Source organism: Vombatus ursinus, unplaced genomic scaffold, assembly GCF_900497805.2.
Source record: "Vombatus ursinus unplaced genomic scaffold, bare-nosed wombat genome assembly UNPS02014909.1, whole genome shotgun sequence".
NCBI classification, from domain to species: Eukaryota; Metazoa; Chordata; class Mammalia; order Diprotodontia; family Vombatidae; genus Vombatus; species Vombatus ursinus.
The window spans coordinates 226,721-245,807 of NW_020954687.1; the positions used below are offsets into that span (position 1 = coordinate 226,721).

General features: G+C 45.2%; 2 protein-coding genes across 2 annotated transcripts; both read left to right on the forward strand.

Annotated features, from left to right (window-relative positions):
• Positions 1-1,550: 1,550 nt before the first annotated feature.
• Positions 1,551-7,328, forward strand: RABIF (RAB interacting factor). Its single transcript, XM_027843502.1, has 2 exons — positions 1,551-1,853; positions 5,634-7,328. Exons 1-2 carry the CDS (start codon positions 1,728-1,730, stop codon positions 5,874-5,876), a joined length of 369 nt encoding a protein of 122 aa, XP_027699303.1. The 5' UTR covers positions 1,551-1,727; the 3' UTR covers positions 5,877-7,328.
• Positions 7,329-10,868: 3,540 nt separating this feature from the next.
• LOC114029118 (tubulin alpha-8 chain) lies at positions 10,869-18,682 on the forward strand. Its single transcript, XM_027843465.1, has 5 exons — positions 10,869-10,962; positions 12,404-12,626; positions 14,716-14,864; positions 16,220-16,900; positions 18,291-18,682. The coding sequence occupies exons 1-5, from the start codon at positions 10,960-10,962 to the stop codon at positions 18,582-18,584; spliced, it is 1,350 nt and encodes a 449-aa protein (XP_027699266.1). The 5' UTR covers positions 10,869-10,959; the 3' UTR covers positions 18,585-18,682.
• Positions 18,683-19,087: the final 405 nt, after the last annotated feature.

Below are 19,087 nucleotides of genomic sequence, written 5' to 3' on the forward strand. Positions count from 1 at the left end.
TCATAATCTGAATTTGCCCTGCTGCCCTACTGAGTAAACTCGGCAAGGAAGAAAAAGGAGGGAAAAACATCATAATATCTGGGTGGTTATTTTAGGGGTATACAGTTAGAGAAGAATGTGTGCCACATCATTGTGAATGGGAAGCAAACTTCACTTTGGTCCCTCCTTCCCCAAAGGATACCGTAGTGGGATTTCAGGAGCTGGATCTAAAACCTTGAAACTTGCGAATGACTGGTTAGATCACTCAAACTTAAGTCTGTTCCTTTTGCTGCCCTGTCTACATCACAGGATTGCTGTGAGGATGGAATGGGCTATAAGGCAAGTGGGAAACACTATACACATGTAAGGTGCTAATTTATGATTCCTTTTCCTAAATGAGATTTTCCTTATCAGGCCCTAACTCTTCAGTATTCTAGTCACTTCTAAACCATATGCCTCCCTAAAATCTGTACCCTCCCCAGGACTAGCAAGTCCCTTCTACAAGGACTGGACCTTGACAGGGAGGAATTTGAGACTATTGAAATAGGAAGCCATCTTGGAGAAAGGCTACCAACCTTTTGATAGTCTTAAGCAACTGGGGGTCTTCTGATTCAGTGTTTAAAGCAGTTTCCAGAATTAAGTAGGTGGCAACTTGGCATAGTGGATATGCTTAAGTGAGGTAGCCCCAGAGGTAAGAAAATCAGAGTCTTGCCTGATATACTCGCTGTGTGACCTTGGGCAAGTCACAATCTCTCAGTGACCTTCAAGAACATTTAAGACTACGAGCCAAACTTAGGTCACAAGTTTAAAATCCCTCCCGACCTCATGGACGTAACAGAGAGGTGCAGAAGACGAAAGGCTAAAGGTCAGAGAGCTTAGAACAATCATCCACAGTTCCCATGGTTCCAACCTCACCTGTGTAGTAACTCAAATATAAAATGAAGAGAGACCGTTTGTAGATCTACATCTATGACCTTGTGCTTAAAAGTGTTCATAGGTGTTAGTAAATCTGTGGTTATGGATGAGAGAGAGATGGGGTAAAAACATGCAGTTGCCTCTTCAGGCCTCATTTTCTTCACTGGACTCAAGACCCAATGCCTTGATGAGAGAATAGGCGGGCATTTTTTGAACCACCTCTAGTTCGACTGCCAGGAAAAATAGATGGTTGCATTTTCTAGCAAAGCCGAGTTTTCTTAAGCCAGCTTGCCAGGAAGGGGTAGAGAACGGGGGGGGGGGGTGTCTCTTCGCGGTGGATGTTATGCTGCCCCCCCCCCACCAGCTCAAGGAAATAGCTACGATAGTTCATGCCGTCCAAGGGGGCTGAAAGCGTGACGTCAGGCAGTAAGGTTAAGTAAGCCTCCATCTAGCCTAACCCTGATCGGGATTGAGGAGGTTGGGCGTTGACATCCCTGTGAATTGGCAATGGTGGGAGGAGAGAGTTTGACGCCAGTTCCCTGGAGTTCAGTGCCCGTGTCACAAAGCCATCCGACGCAGCTGACCACTCAGCATGGGCAATGGAGGAGGACAGCGCCTGCGTAGCGGAACCAAAATTAACCGAAGACGCCTGCGCAGTGACGGAGTGACTCTGGAGACCCGAGAGGCAGCGGCTGCGCACTAAAGAAAGAAGGTGTGGAAGAAGGCTCCCACGCTTTGAGCCAGTCTGCGCCTGCGCAGTGGAGGAGGCTAAGGGAAGTAGTGGCAGTACTGGCGGTGGTAGTGGTGGCAGCGGCGGCAGCGGCGGCGGCGCGATGGAACCGGAGGAACAGGTGAACGAACTAGTGTCAGCCGAAGGCCGGAACAGGAAAGCTGTGCTGTGTCAGCGATGTGGATCCCGGGTGCTGCAGCCCGGGGCCGCTCTCTTCTCACGCAGACAGGTATTAGGCAAGAAGGAGTCCACCTTCCTGGCATAGACGACTGGGCTGTTGAATCTGGAGACCTCGCCCTCCCTATCCACAGCCCCGCCCTTCGCGATGTAAGATCTTTCTCTCTCGGTTCCGAGCCCCGCCCCTCGCCGCGCGAGATTTCCTCCTGCCTCTAGCTCCGCCCCTCATTACGCGAGACCTTTCCTCCCTGGGTTCCGCCTCTCCGAACTTCCGCGTCTGGTTCCCCTTCTCCCTGGTGCTGCCCTCTGGCGGCGCCATCATGCGCCTCTGCCCTGACTTTGGGCCTCCCCTTTGACCCCGTCCTTTTGTCGTGTCGCGGTCGAAACTCATAGTCGAGAAAGGCCCCGACGCCCACTCCCGGGGCCGGAGCCACGCGTGGAAGCTATCCCGACGAGGGTGGGGCCCAGGGTCCGGGAGCCTTTGAAGTTTTGGGGTGCAGAGGCGCCTTTCTAGTGCCCGAGGCCCGAGGCTCTGAGTGAACTCCAGGCTGCACCGAGTGCCCTGGCGAGGCCTCGCTGCCGGACACTCTGGAGCCAGGCCCACACCGCGGCCTCGGCCCCGGCCTCGGCCTCGGCCCCGGCCCCGGCCCAGACTCGAAGCCCTGGAAAACTGAGGGAAAGGACTTTCTGAAGATGACCTTTTCCATCCCACCCCCCAAAGAATTCTCCTTCCAAAAAAAAACATTTAACCTGCGGAATTTGAGGGTTCTTAGTATGAGGAATAAAAACTTAGTATCAGTCGTTCTCACACTGTTGCTGCCGGGCCGTGACACTCCCACAGTGACTTAGCAACGGCATTGAAAAGATTGACCCGTTATTATACTAGTTATTAAACTATCGGGGTCCGGTTGAGTGTGCCGAGCTTTCGTGTCTCCCCCAGAACGAAGGGTTTCACGAAAGCCCTTTGTTTCTGTGCTTCCCCTTGCGTGGGTTTTTTGATTCATTGGTGGGTAGAATTATGCCTGTTCTGAATAGGTCTCCAAGCATTTGGATTAGAGCTGGAGCTTGTTTTCCTTCAGTAGTAATGGTTTCTTTCTCACTAACCAGCAACAACTAGGTTTCCTAAAATCTTCAACTTGTAAGTTTAGTTCATTTGTTACAAAAATTAAAAACTTATTTAAAAGGCCAGCTAGTAAATTACTACGATAAATCTTATATATAGTATATAGCAAATATATGAAGTATATAGTAAGTTACTATAAATAAGCAATATTTTTAAATTGAAACCTAGTGACTGAGATGTGGCCTTTGCCTAGGTCACGTGGCGCAGTCTGGTAGTCTCCACAACCTAGCATTTACTTCATTTTATGGGCAAACCTAATTATACGTGTAGGGGCCGCTAGGTGGCGCCATAGTGCATCGCGCACGGCCTGGAGTCAGGTCTGGCCTCAGACTAGCTGTGTCACCCTGGGCAAGTCACTTAACTGTGTTGGCCTCTGTTTCCCCATCTATAAAATGAGCTGGAGAAGGAAATGGCAAACCACTCCAAATCTCTGCCAATAAAACCCCAAATGAAGTCACAAAGAGTCAGACATGACTGAAGCACAACTGAACGACAGTTATACATGAGACATTATGTTCTTAAATTAGCAAAAGTAACTTAGTCTGGGTGTTTTCTGGATCCTGTGATCTACTCTAGATCTGGAAAAGCCACGTGTGTTTCAGTATTCAAAAAAAAAGTCCATTTTCTCTCAAAAATAAGGGAAACAAAACAAGTTTTTGATCCCTTGATGAATACCAAGCACTGGACTTATACAGACAGGAGAAAAAGTCTCTGCCCTCAATGAATTTACATTTTACTAGGAAATACAGCATGTTCACAGATAAATAAATACCTGATACATGCAAAATAAATGCACAATAATTTGGAGACAACTGTAACAATCTCAGCAATTAGGAAAGACCTTTTTGGGGAAGATGGCATTTGAACTTTAAAGGGAGCTGAGATGGAGGGGAGAGGAGGGAGAGCATTCTAACCTATACAAAGGTAACCCTAGAATTCCTGGTACAATTCTGTTGACTCTTATCCAATGGCATAGTTTCCCTTGATAATAAGTGCTACCTCTTATATTTCACATTAACGTTTGCACAGCATTTTACATATGTTATTTGATCCTCACAACAACCCTGTTGTGGCAGATGGCTATTAGGTTTCTTCAGTCTATGAAGTTTTTTGGGTTTTTTTTTTTGACACATCTAGGCACTGGATGCCAGGTACCTTGATGCTCTCTGCCCAGTATTCAAGCAATACCCTTAAATATCCCAACTAAAAAACATTTTTCCCATTACTTGACCTGCAATTGAGGGAGGTCTTTGGCATTGCAATAATTAGTTTGGAACATTCCTCTGTCATTGCCTTGTATGATAGTCCTGACTATCCAGGAAACAAATTTAAATGGGAACATTGAATAAGAGTGAATCTTACAGAGTGGACACTCAACAAAGTCAGTAAGTGTTGTTGAATATATATATGACTAGTAAGTAATGAGATAGTCTAGTAAGTTGTAGTATATTGGTCCATAAATGAGAATATAGTTAATTTTTTTTGTTGTAGTAACACCTAATGAGTAATGCCAAACACATAATTTGCTTGATCTCTGTTTAATAGAGATATTATTAATGTACACTTACATGATGGTTTAATCTGTGGATATCTAAGCTCTTTACAAAAGTTAAATTCTCAGGGATTGCCTGAAGTCACATAGTTTGTCCCCCTGCAAATTATTATAACATGAACTCATCCATGCCCACAAGACTGACTGTTGGCAGTAAATATTTTCAGGGAAATTGACACCTGTAGACATGAAATAGCTTCTGTCTTTGTTGTGTCATCAGAAAAGTCACAGGTGAATTAGCAAATAGATGTCTGTGTATTAGGATGACCAGACATCTATCTGAACAAAATGTAAGTACCTGCAGGCAGGAGTTCCCCACGAAGAAGTTCCTGAATGCAAACCAAGGAAGTCTTCATCAGCATCTATTTCATACTTCATGATTATACTTTGCAGAGAACTTGCCTACCCTGTTCTTCCTGCCCCTCATATCTGTCAAATCACTTGCCATTTAAGGACTTCCACTTGAGTTCTTTGGCCATCCCCAATGCCATGTCAGTACACTGAAGCAATGGTCCTGTTTCACAACTGGTTGAAGACCATGGAGATACTAGAATTTAGATCTAGAAGGGACCTTAGAGATAATAATCATATCATTTTACAAAAGAAGAGATCACTAAAGTCTAGAGGGAAATGTGATAAGGTCGGCTATAAGGATGAGAGACAGAATGGAAGCCTACTTTGGTGGCATTAGAAACCATGCAGGATTGGTCAAGTGTTAGTAGAGCTGACTTGGCAACACTGGAAAATTAAAGTAGTTCTTTGGCTGCAAAAGCTCTTTGATTTTCTGGACTGCTGATGGAGAATCCTGGAAGTTAGAAGGGTAGAATTCCAGGGATCTTGGGCATGGAGTCTTAAGTCTTGAGGCTGCCTCTGAATCCTAGGAGCACTTTATATAATGTTGTATATCCAGTCTACTCAGGGAATCCAGGGAATAAGAGAGCCAGGATTCTCTGTACTGCTACATAGCAGTAACTAGAACCTTGGATATATCAGAGTAGCACCAGGAAGCAGTACATGAACTATCCAAATCCCAACTTGAACTATATACCATGTTCCCCCTTTTTAAAATTGTTACATGAGGTTGTACAGCAGTGAATATGATCAAGAAACAGGGTAATGTGTGATCCCATGTGACTCTGTGTTTTCTTGCATGGCAGCTGTTCCTTCCCTCCATGAGGAAGAAGCCAGCTGCTGATGGCAGCAACCCAGAAGGTGACTTCCTTCAAGAACACTGGCTGGTTGATGACATGTTCACCTTTGAGAATGTGGGCTTCACCAAAGACGTGGGGAACATCAAATTTCTGGTCTGCGCAGATTGTGAAATTGGACCCATCGGCTGGCACTGCCTGGATGACAAAAATAGTTTCTATGTGGCTTTGGAGAGGGTTTCCCATGAGTGACTAAGGGATCTTCAGCAGCAGCTTTCCATGGTGGAAGCATCTCCCCCAAACAGTAGTCCTTCTAACCTGATATAACTGTTCTGCTTTCTTCTATAAACTAATGTAAAGTTGTGAGTACCACAATGTCTGCTTGGACATACAAAGGGTTTACCCTAACTTGCTTCATTGAGACTTCAAGTGCACATGTCTCAAATATTTCTCCCTGTAGCGCACCACTCCCTCCTCTTCCCCATTCTGGTTTGAGTGATGTGGGGAGCCAGGTGCCTCCCAGAACTCATCCACTGGCCTGGCCATGTGTCTGTGTCTCTTATTCAGGTGCTATTTTTTGTTTCCTGCTGTAGGTGACAGTCAGATTTTTACTCTTCTGATTTGTTTGACCCCTTTTACCTTTTGAAATTCTCATGTGGTTTCTCATCAATGGCCTAAACCCATACTTACAACATATGAGTAGAGAATTAAATTTTTAACCACTTTCTGGCAACCACCACAAAGAAAAGTAATTCGCCAGATGTGTCTGAGATTCTCCTTTGAGTATCAGGGTGGAGAGCACGTGAAGAAGGAAAACCACTGCTGACTTGCACATGAAGTTTACAGGCTTGGCTCATGTCTGAACAGATGACTGAGTCCCTTCTTCACGGGAAGAATTATGTCTAAAGAAAGCATCATCAGTAGAGAGTTACTGAACCTAATGGACATGGTGCAGGGCAAGAATTCTTGGTGAGATGGGAATTTTCCTTTTCTTTAACACTCACCATCCTAACAAATTCCAGAATGCAAATTTTCCATCCAGTTACCTGTATTCCTATTCAATTCAAGTGAATTCATGTTTCCTGACTGCTAGGAAAACCTTGGCCCTTCTGGTTTGGTGCTGATCCAAGAGGGCATTAAATATGAATGAGTTGGTATACTTACTTGTTTTACTCTCTTCCATGGTTTCCATTTACTCTTGTCATTTCCCACCCATAATACCTTCTCTCCAGTGATGTATAAAGTAAGGTTTAAAGCAGCCTCCTGGGACAACTCAGGAGGCTGGGAGTTGAGATAGAGAGGAAGCACAGATTATTCAAAGTGCAGGCATCATCTTGAATGATTCAGTGCCTTACACTTCTTAGTTTGGTGCTCTGTTCCATTCTCTCACATCTTCCTTTCCCTCTCCCCTGACCCCTTTAACACATCTGTAGGGTAGGCTTCTCCATAGAAGAGTATCTTCAAAGAATCAAAGCGGAGCATAATTTTGCTATATTTCATGTTATCGACATGCTCAGTGAATAAGAGCACTTGGTATTGCAAGGTATGTTTCAGCGCTCCACAAGGGCCAGCTTCTTTCCTCCAGACTCAATTCTTCACTTACCATCAGTTATTTATATAGTATTTCATTTCAGTTAGTTACAGATTTATTGAGGAGCAGAATGGGACATATAAACATTTCAAAATAAAATTCTGTAACAGTCATCTTCAAAAGAAAATTTTCTGTTGTGTTACAAAGTTATAACACTTTTAAAAGGTCATATTTTCTGGCATATCAATTAAAATGAGACACATTTAAAACAGTTTTTACAGACAAAGAATTAAGTTCTTTGGGTCAATATATGCTAATGATATCTGTGATCTGTAAGGAAGGGCTAAAAAAAACACATTTTGTATGCTTTTCTCAGACTAGGATAAAAAGCAGGCTGAATGAGATGTATAACTGTACCAAGTATGTTACTAGGGCCACAACAGTGACTGGGTGCTGGGAGGAGAGAAGGGAAAAGTAGTAACTACTGACCTAGGGGTTTTTCAAGCCGAGCCAAGGCTTGCTTCTGAGCTTTCCTTGGCCGTCCTGGAAGTGTCTTTAAATGTCCCCATTTGAATGGAAGGGGTTAAATACCTGGAGATGGGAGGTAACCATCATGAATGAGGGCTAAAGGCCAGAAGCTCAAGAGATACCTCCCAGACACAGGCTCAGAAATGCCCCAAAGAGGCCTGGCAGTCTTAATTAATGTTTTATCTCCACTCAACTCTGGGTGAACAGGATATGCTTGTCCTCCCAGAGCTTTTCCATCTCTATTCACCCCACTCTCACTGGACTAGACTGTCTGTGGTTCTCATTTCAATATTATGTTGTTGTGCTGAAGGGAAAGGTGTGGGAAAAGTAAACAAAGGCCCCAACTCCTCCTTTCTCAAAGGGCTCTGGAGCTTTTGGTCTTCTTGAAAAGCAAGTTGGTATAGACAAGAGAGCTCCTTGCACCAATTTAAATTTCTGAGCAGGTATGTCCCCGATTTGTTGTTGTTTAGTTGTTCAGCCATCTCCTTTTCTTTGTGACCCTGTGGACCATACTATCCATGGAATTTTCTTGGCAAAGATGTTGGAGTGGTTTGACATTTTCTTTTCCAGTAGATTGAGGCAAAAAGAAGTTAAATGCCTTGCCTGGGGTTACACAGCTAATAAGTGTCTGAGACCAAATTTGAACTTGGGTCTTCCAGACTCCAGGCCCGGCACTCTATCCACTGCACATCTGCCTCCTGATGACCTATAGAGATTTGGTGTGTGGAAATAAATACACATAAATAGTAGAGAAGAAGTTGAAATTACAAAACACTAAATTTGGAAATGGGATGAGACTGAATGAAGAAAGGAAGAAATCCAAGATACTAAAAGTTGTAAGATGTGATGAGATTTAACAAGCACTTCTTAAAGGTCCTACTTTGTGTAGAGCACAGGTGTCAGACAACACTTCCTAGTGAAGTCTGAACCAGATTAAAATATAATTGGGAAATATTTAACAAAATAAAAAAATGTAACAACATAATAATGTTAACAGGTTTTTTAAGTCCGTATTCCTTTTGAACAGTTTAGTGGCCCGTGTTTCTATTTGAGTTAGGCACTGCTGGTGTAGAGTATTGAAAAAGTTTCAGTTAAGACATGGATCCCGTCCTTATGGAACTTAAAACCTAATAGGAGGTTTTGACACATACTTAAGTAACTAGAAATCAGAACAGAACAGTGCACAAATGAGGGGCAAAGTGCTATGGAAGTTGGTAGAGGATGTTCCAGAATGAAGCAAAATGTCAGGGATCCAAAAAGATTGAGGATCCCTGGGTTGTTGGGGAAGGAAATAGCAAACCACTCCAGTATCTTTGCCAAGAAAACCCCAAGAGGGGTCACAAAGAAAAGCAACTAGGAGGTAGCTAGGTGGTGCAGCAGATAGAGCTCTGGCCTTGGAGTCAGGAGGACCTGATTTCAAATCTGGCTTCAGACACTGGGACACTTACTAACTGTAACCCTGGGCAAGTCACTTAACCCTGATTGCCTCACCAAAAAGCAAAAAAAAGAAAAGAAAAGCAACTAAACACTAATAAGGTTGTTGGGGTACGGTAAGATATTTGGCAGGACAATTGAATACTATGAAGAGGGGCAGGGGAGGGATTATAATGTTCAGTGGCATCAGTGTTGACAATATCTACATAAGGAAGGGCCTTCCCCTCCTCCACACCAAATGGTTATAAAGTGGTTTTTAGCTGTAAGTGCTGCCCACCTTCAGTAGGACAATGGAACTTTTTCCCTAGTAGTAGCCAAGATGGCTTAATAATACTGTACATTTCTAAAGCATTTTATCCTACATTTAAGGCATTTTCAAAATATTCGTTTTCACTGAGTCACTCATGATCTCTCACCATATTTTTGTGATCAATAACATTTTTAAGTACAGCTATTGGCCTTTGAAAAATTGGGGATTTTTTTCTGATATACAAATTGTCTGGCATTGAATCTGGGGCCTTCACCTGCTGGAGGGAGATAATCATTTGCAAATATTTCATGGGCAAATAGTAACATTGTTCTAGTGCTACATATCAGTGTCTTTGAATACACAAATAGAGTTTGTAGCTTCTTGGTCAAAGAGCAGCCAATCTAAAATCAAATGAAACGATTGAGACACCAATTTTGAATCTTCCCCAATTGTTCCCCAACCCCAGTCCATTTAGAATACTAGGATGGGCTAAAGGACTTCACAACTAGAAATTTGCCTTGGGACAATGGAATTTAGCCATATAAACCTAACTTCGTAAATTGTGTACACATTAGCACATCTCACACAACACTATCACCTCCGGTCAGTCACTATTTATCTTTGAGAAGGAAGGACATGACCATCCCTGGGGGCAGTGGGATGGGAATGGAGAGAAACAGCAACTTCCTTTAGAGGCTGGAAAAATATTAAAGGCGATCATTATTAAAGGTGGAAGTGCTTTACGCAATCCCTTGACGAAGCTGAATGGCACTTCACTCCTTCATTAGCCTGCCCCTACTAAGCAGGGAAAGGGCTAATTGGTTAACCAGAAGGGACAGAAATTGCAGACAGGTGCGTTCTGAATAACAGCTGAATCAGGACTGTGAGGTGGGTGTGGGACTCGAATTCTGAGATGAACCTGAAAACTCTGAAGATAAGCAAAGTAATGACAATGGATAGGCTTTTCAGTAAAATGCAGATAATTCCGAGTGTGTTCCCGTGTGCTCCCAGAAAACTGTCCCTTAGAAAAAGGTATTTTTAAAAAAGGAAACCCAAGACACTTTGAAAAACATTCAAACGACCCAACAAAGAGCTTCCCAGGGCGCATTTGGGGGCGCAAACTCAAAACTAAATTCCAAGGTATGCATACGTTGGCAAGAATGCGAGTGGGAGGGAAGCGAAACACCAGCTCATCCCTTGGACTGACCTTTATGCTTCCCACACGGACTAAGCGAGGTAAAGGCTCAGGTCTTGGAGGAGACACCTTGGTCTGGAGGTGTGTTGTCTCCTCCCTCTCCCTATTACAAACTGCCCAATGAGCAGCCCCGGCGGGGATATTTCATAAGCGTCTGCCCAGTAAGGGAAGGAGGGGCGGATTTCTTTGGGGGCCCGGCCCAGTGAGAAGAGCGGAGAGTGGGGCCCGGCTCAGGAGGCAGCCCAATGGGAGCCGAGACGAGGGCAGGGCCCGAGGCTCGGCGGGGCTATATAAGCCGCCGCAGAAGGAAAGCGCCCTCGGATTTGCTGTGTTGGCAGAGACCCGTAACCTGTCTGCAGTCAACAGCACCCTCCCATCTTCACACTTCGGAGCAATCATGGTGAGGGGAGGACAGCGTAGAAGGGTCCGGCTGGTGGGAGGGGGCAAAGGAGCGCTTTCCTACCCACGTCCCAGGGACTCCGTTATCGGGAAGTCCCGGGGTCGTGTTAGAGCACTCGCACATGGGGTTAGGGCAGGAGGAGTTGCGCTCTAGCAGCCCAGGCTGACACCTTGGAAGGAAGGGGAAAGGGGAACGAGCTACTTAGTTACTAAGTTGCCTCGCCGGATCGTTGGCCCCAAACCCGACCCCCCGACCCCCTCTTTGACGCTTGAAGTCTCTTGGGATCAGGCAGGAATTTCTGACCCTCCCCTCCTCTGTCTCTTTCTCCTCGCGTCTCTGCCAAAGGACAAAGTCTCCACTGCCCTTGAAGTTTGGACTCCCCGAGGCTGAGGGGAGGGAGTGAGGAAACTCACAGGTTTCTCCTGCTCCTGGTTTCCAACTGGTTCTGGGGCCTCTTGGCCCGATGCCAGCCTTCACAAGTATGGAATGAGGGGGCGGGGCGCAATGTGGAGTTCCAAGCTTCATTCCTATACTAGCTGCCTAAGATTCGTGGGCTTCCCTGTTGTTGCCCCTCCCAGCGCAACAGAACAGATGTGTCTTTGTGCTGCGTCCTTTTAAATATTTGAAGGGAGGTTTTGGGGGTGGCACAGTACATCCTGGCCCTACGCCAGCCAGATTTCCCAAGCCCTGCCAGCAGGGGTCAGCGCCCTTTAGAAGCTCCCTTTTTGGCCTCCCAAAGGTGCTGATGGCCTTAAGGCTCTGGGATTCAAACATCCTCGCCATGAGAACTGATCTACCTGGGAGTAGGAGGAAGGGTCCTTGTCTTTCTAGACTCTTTCTGGAGAATGACAAGATGTTTTCCAGCTTGTTTCGTCCAATTTTGCTATAGGTGGTGAAGACAAGAGCCCACTGGAGGGATAGGGGGAAGATGCCCTTGCAACTCACACTGCCCAGCTTTCTTGGTTTTAAGCAGTTCAAAGAGGTGTAGGGTACTTGGCCAATCTGTAACCAAGTCTTCCGGCCTCTCCTAATTAGGGAAGGGGAACAGCCTGCCGGTTTGGGCAGGAGAAGAGGGGGAGGGGTGGAATAGAGGTCTGAAAGAGAGCTGGTGCACAATAATTAGACTCCTTGGTATAAGAAGCCCAGCATTCTGGAGGCTTGGAGCATCTAGTCAGTGCCCTAGACGAGGATGTCAGCTAATGCTGTACAAGCATAGCAGTGTCCATAATTTCCCTTCTGCAGGTAGCAGGCAATATTGCCCTTACTTGTTGGGTGGGAATGAGTTTTGAACCAACACAAAGAGTATCTTACCTGGTAGGAAATAACAGAAAGGCTCCTACCATTGTTTCTCCTAAACTCTCCTTTCCCCACTTCTTTCCCCACCCTGAAAAACGAGAACAGCAAACCTAAGCTCATTTGTGTATTTCTTCTCCTCATACAGCGTGAGTGTATCTCCATCCATGTCGGCCAGGCTGGAGTGCAGATGGGCAATGCCTGCTGGGAATTATATTGCTTAGAACATGGTATCCAACCCAATGGTACCATGTCCAGTGACAGGACCTTGGGGGGTGGTGATGACTCCTTCAATACCTTCTTCAGTGAGACTGGAGCTGGCAAGCATGTCCCCAGAGCAGTCTTTGTAGACTTGGAGCCTGCAGTAATAGGTAAGGAATGAAAAAGGAGCAGTGGTGGGGGAAGAGGAGAAAAGACAAAGAAAAACTTTCCCTTCCCCCAACCTGGACTCCTTGCCCCAGGCCCCAAAGTCCTTGGGGAGCCTGCAATGGAATCCAAGCCTGTCCTGCCAAAAACAACAGCTACTCCTGCTGCTCTTGTCCAGCTGTCGCCAGGAGAGGGCAGAGCTGAGGGGCCAGGGAGCGAAAAAATTCCCCCAAGCTCTGCCTCCTATCTAGAGCTGCCTTTCTCTGGCAGTGGGGGAAGCAATCCCAGGCAGTCCACTGGAGTTAATCATCTACCTGTGGGTGGAAACTGACATCCAGCTATTCTTTCATCAAGCCTAAGGAGGCATGGGGCAGGGGAAACAGGAACAGACACTTTTCCCTCCTGCTGCTCCCCCTCCCCCTCCAAAAAGAAAAGCATTTCCAGGCTGACTAATCCAAGGGGGATGGGATTCTCACAAAATGGCGGGTGCTCAGTTAAAGTAATTTAACCAATAGCTCCATACAGGAGATGGGTTGAATTGGCTGTTGCTGGCTCTCTGCAGGCCCCTAGCTGCCTTTCTTCTTAGCTCCCTCAGCCAGGCCTCCTTGGCTTCCTGCCCTGGGAACCTCCTACTTTTCTAAAGCCATTGCTGCAAATAGCAGGTGCCAAGGTGGGGAGTTGTAAGCCTGCTATCTGGCTAACTATTGTTTAGTATTATTATCATCAGCATTACTAATAAGCATTTCTAGATGCAAGGCAGAGATTGGAGTCATCAGAGCTTTGATGATGAATTTCTTCCCTCCCTAGCACAAAAAGAGCCCTTGCTCCTTAATAACAGCTAGTACTTACCTAAAGGGCAGCTAGGTGGCTGGAGTGGATGGAGTATGTGCCTTGGAGTGAGGAGAAACCAAGTTCAAATCCAGCCTTAGACACTTACTAGCTGTGGGACCCTGGGCAAGTCACTTAACCCTGTTTGCCTTCGTTTCCTCATCTGGAGAAAGAAATGGCAAATCATTCCAATATCTTTGGCAAGAAAACCCCAAATGGGATCACAAAGAGTTGGGCGCAATTGAGACAACTGAACAACAAAAACTTATATCACACTTTAAGGTTAGCCAAGTGCTTTACAAATGTTACCTCATTTTATCTTTATAATAATCCTGGGAGGTAGGTACTAGTGTCATCCCCATTTTACAGATAAAAAACTAAGGCAGACCAGGGTCAACCCAGTAAGTGTCTGAAGCCAGATTTGAATTAATTTCTTTTTTATTTCTATCCAGTGCTTTATCCACTGGGCCAGCTAGCTGTCTACTGTTAGGTTCTTCTTTATCCCCATTCTAGCTCTTCTTTTTCCTTATAAATCAAAGCAGTTGCAGATCTATGTGTACAATGAGTTGTTTAAGAATTTCAGGTTAGTGTACTATAGTAGAAAGAGCCAGACTTGAAGATACCTGGGTTCAAATCCTGACTACTGCTGGACATGTCACTTTCCCTCTCAGACCCCCCCCTTCCCATTTCCTCATCTGTAAAATGGATATATTCCTACCACTTGCTCCACAGGATTGTTATAAAAATAACTTGTTAAGCTGCAGAGGGCTATAGAAATGTTTCCCCAGTCTCCCTTCTCTGAGCCCTGGAGAGTAAAAGTTAAAACAACTGAAGGCCTAAAGGTTAAATACCTCCTGCCCAGACTCCAAAATCCACACACCTAAAGTCTGGAATGAAAGGTGTGGTTATAATAAACCAGACTTTCTCCATTCTAACCTCTGTTTTCTGATGGAATTCATTAGAGGGTAGTAATTTTTTGATTATTTTGCAAAATATAGTCCAGTACACTAGGGAAGACCGGAGTTCAAATTTGGCTTCAGACACTAGCTGTGTGACCCTGGGCAAATCATGTAGCTACTGTGTTCAACTGTAAAATGGGAATCATAATAGCACTTACCTGCCAGGGTTGTTGTGAGGGTCAGATGAGATAATAGTTGTAAAGCATTAATGTATTTTCTCCTATCTAGTAGGTGCTTTAAAAATGCTTCTTTTCTTCCTGACACTGACCTGCCCTTTCTTCCCTCACCCCTACATTCTTCCTCCCAGATGAGGTTCGGACTAGCATCTATAAACAGCTATTCCATCCTGAGCAGCTGATCTCTGGCAAGGAGGATGCTGCTAATAACTATGCCCGAGGCCATTATACTGTTGGGAAGGAAATAATTGATCTTGTATTGGAGCGCATCCGAAAACTGGTGAGCTGAGCAAACATGGCATCTCCCCTTACCTCCCTCCCATCCTGACTTTCCTGACTGGCTACCATTAAGTACCCAGTCATCACCGTTTCCCCAAGGGTCTTTGGGACCTTAGGGTAGGACTCCTTGTGTAGGGAGGGTAAGAATAAAGGGAAACCAGATTTCTATTGATCCTTCCTTGTCAGAGTCTTCCTTCAAAGTTGACCTGTCCAACCATTCTTCTGGTGTCCTCTCCTACCAAGGGAATGGTCATTCAGTCAACATCAATGAGAAGTGTTCTGAAGGAGGATGCTTGTGGATGGTGATTAAACTATGAAAAAAGTACCTATGGTAAAGGACAGTAGTTAACTCTAGAACCTTTCCCTAGAGCAGGCTTCTTAACCTTTCACGTGTGGAGGACCCCTTCTCAGAATGTTTTTAGATACATAAAATACATACGACATCCTGAACCCCCAAGCTACAGACCCCTGCCATAAGGGAAATTATTTATCTAGAGTTAAAATGAACTGACCCTTTTGTCACTCAGAGAGGTCTGTTGGCTTTTTCAGTCCTACATTAGACCTGGCGGGTCTGATAGTCTATTTGAGTCACGTATCAGATACGGTCCATGCTACACCCTAGCAGATAGGGAGGAAATAGACCTGTTGGGTCCACACCCCTGTGATTATTGCCTGTCTTTATCCACATTCAATTGACATATCTGTTTTCTAGCCAATTAATTGTGAATTCAGAGCAATGCTCACCAGCCTTAGAAAGGTAACAGTTAATCTTGTTCTTCAGTATATCCCCTTCCTACCTGATGGATTAAGAGCTGGAAATGTATCTACCCTGTAGCAGGAAAAATAACCCTGAGTCAGAGATCCTTCTTTTTTAGGAAACAGCTCTGAGAAGGCTTTAAGCCAATCTTCACAGAAGAAATTACTAGGCCCTGTATTAGGAAGATCCTAGTAGCTGTGAAGAGTGGTGTTCTCCCTAACACCTACCTTGCCCCCAAACTACCATGACCTCTAGTGATGATCAGATCTTTCAAGATCTTTTCAAGTTCTTTATAGTAGAAATAGAGGCTGTCTGGTCCTCTGGAAGCCAACAACCATAGCTTTTATCCACTGGGTCCATACAAGATCCTAAGACCATTTAAATACCTTATAGATAATTTCTTCCCTAAAAGCTACTGAGATGGGAGAAAAAGGGATTGAGAGTATGTTCTTTTATATTTTTAAAAGGAAATTCTTTTCCCAAGTCAAGAAGGGGTAGGGGAGGTATCCTTATACATGTGCAGGAGATTTTGCATTATTCATCATCACCTGCCATCTTATCCACTTTGACACGCTTGTTTTCTTCCCTTCTTCCCTCAGTCGGACCAATGCACAGGGCTACAGGGATTCCTGATATTTCACAGCTTTGGGGGCGGCACGGGTTCAGGTTTCACCTCCCTGCTGATGGAGAGGCTCTCTGTTGACTATGGCAAGAAGTCCAAGCTGGAGTTTGCCATCTACCCAGCCCCACAAGTATCCACAGCTGTAGTAGAGCCCTACAACTCCATCCTAACCACTCACACCACACTGGAGCACTCAGACTGTGCCTTCATGGTGGACAATGAAGCAATCTACGACATCTGCCGCCGGAACCTGGACATTGAACGCCCTACATACACCAACCTCAACCGGCTCATTGGCCAGATCGTTTCTTCCATCACTGCTTCCCTGCGCTTTGATGGTGCTCTCAACGTAGACCTTACAGAGTTCCAGACCAACCTGGTGCCTTATCCTCGAATCCATTTCCCCCTAGTCACCTACTCGCCCATTGTCTCTGCTGAAAAGGCCTATCATGAACAGCTCTCTGTAGCAGAGATCTCCAATGCCTGCTTTGACCCCTCCAACCAGATGGTAAAGTGTGACCCACGTCATGGCAAGTACATGGCCTGTTGCATGCTGTACCGAGGTGATGTGGTGCCCAAGGATGTTAATGCCGCCATTGCCACAATCAAGACCAAGAGAACCATTCAGTTTGTAGACTGGTGTCCCACTGGCTTCAAGGCAAGTAGGAGGCAGGGGAGAGAACAGTACTGGGTGATGGAAAGATCCCTAATATTTGGCCTTGGGATACATTGGCTCTTAAACCACGTGAGTTTTAAATGTGTGACACGCAAGCCTGAGCCAGAGTCCAGATAGTTGTCTTCCCTGCACTTGAACTGTCAGGGGAGAGAAGAAGCTCAGATTCTTGAGTGGTTAGAGAAGTTATTGGATACTTTGGGGGAATACAAACACTTCATTTGATCTGAGGCAATTTGTTCAGTTATTGGTGAGAGTAGGGAATTGTCCTTTGCCTCTTTTTGCATGCCTGGTATGTAGCAGGCACTTGATGAGTATTTGTTGAAATGGATTAAATTGAATTGAAGAACCTATGCCTTTAATTCCTGTCCCCTTCCCCCTTTGACTTGCCATGGAGGTCAAGCGTAAGGGTAACCCCAGCCTAAGGCGTTTCTTTTGACTTACCTTGGCTCTCACAGGTTTATAAACCCAGACTTTGGGATTCTTGATTTCTGTTTAAAAAATGAAATTGAATCATGTGGTCTAACCCCCTCTCATTTTACAGAAAATTGGCAACTTAATGGGCTTCTCTGGTCCTGAGGTATCATGGCTAGTCAGTGTCAGTACTGAGACTAGAACCCAGGTCTTCTAATTACCGTATTGATCATTCCCAACACCATCATGTTGCATCTCAGCAGTACGTGTTTGAAAATTGGCACCCTTAGGGGCAGCTAGGTGGCGAAGTGGATAGAGCACCGGCCCTGAAGTCAGGAAGACCTGAGTTCAAATCTGGCCTCAGACCAAACACTTGACACTTACTAGCTGTGTGACCCTGGGCAAGTCATTTAACAACAATTGCCTAAAAAAAGTAATAAAATAAAATTGGCACCCTCTCAAATAATAGGTACTTATTTTTTAAGCAACTGGGAAAGACTACTTGGATCTCTTTTTACTACTTGTATTACTTTGATCACTAGGGCCTGAGAGGTAACGTATGATAGGGTATTTTTCAAAGTGAAGCGTGTGGGTTGTTTTTTGTCCTATTGGAAAGTTAAGTCAAAGCCACCACAAATGATTAAGTGTTGAGAAATCCTGTTGAGTAAGGATGTCCTGGCCTTCTCAGAGAAACAAACCTCTTTAAAGTAACCATCGTAGGGAAAGAAGAAGCATGCCCCACTTATCCTAAGAACAGCCAGCTCATCCTGGAAACCAGGCTCTCTGATGGCAAGATTGCCAGAGGAAGGAAGGAAGTCAAGACTGGTGGTGTGTTTGTCAGAGAACATGTGTTTCCTACAGAGGTGTAGACCCACCTCAAAGTACCTCCAGGGTAGGGCAAGACAACCGGAGAACTGAAGAACCCATCAGCCAGGGCTAACTCTCCTTCTCTCTCTTTCAGGTTGGTATCAATTACCAGCCCCCAACTGTGGTGCCCGGTGGAGATCTGGCTAAAGTGCAGCGGGCAGTGTGCATGCTCAGTAACACGACAGCCATTGCTGAAGCATGGGCCCGTCTAGATCACAAGTTTGACCTTATGTATGCCAAGCGGGCATTTGTGCACTGGTATGTGGGGGAAGGCATGGAGGAAGGAGAATTCTCAGAGGCTCGGGAAGATTTGGCTGCCCTGGAGAAGGATTACGAGGAAGTAGGCACAGACTCTGTAGAGGGTGAAGATGAAAGTGAGGAATTCTAGAACATATCCAGCAAACAAGCTCTTCTGGCCCATCCATCTTCTGTATCTTTCTCTTTCCCTACCACCCCAAAATAAAATCTTTTCTTACTTGCAATAAATATGGCCTTTTTTTTTTTTTCATGGATGCACCACTGAAGCTTGCAGACTCTGCTGCTTTTTACTGGTCTTTTGTTGTCCTTTCTCTCCCTTCTTTTAGCTAGATTGAAAGTAGAGGGGCAGCTAGGTGGCGCAGTAGATAGAGTTCTGGCCTTGGAGTCAGGAGGACCTGAGTTCAAATGCAGCCTCAGACACATAACACTTACTAGCTGTGTGGCCCTGGGCAAGTCACTTAAACCCAACTACCTCACCAAAAAGCAAAAAAAAAAAAATTACTGAAAGTAGAACAGAACAATGAAAGCTTTGAAAATGGACAAGTGGAACCCCACGTTTCCCTCTCAGACAACTTCCATTGCCTCCACATCTTTACACTGGAACTCGGATCATTCTCCATGTGTCCTCGAAGG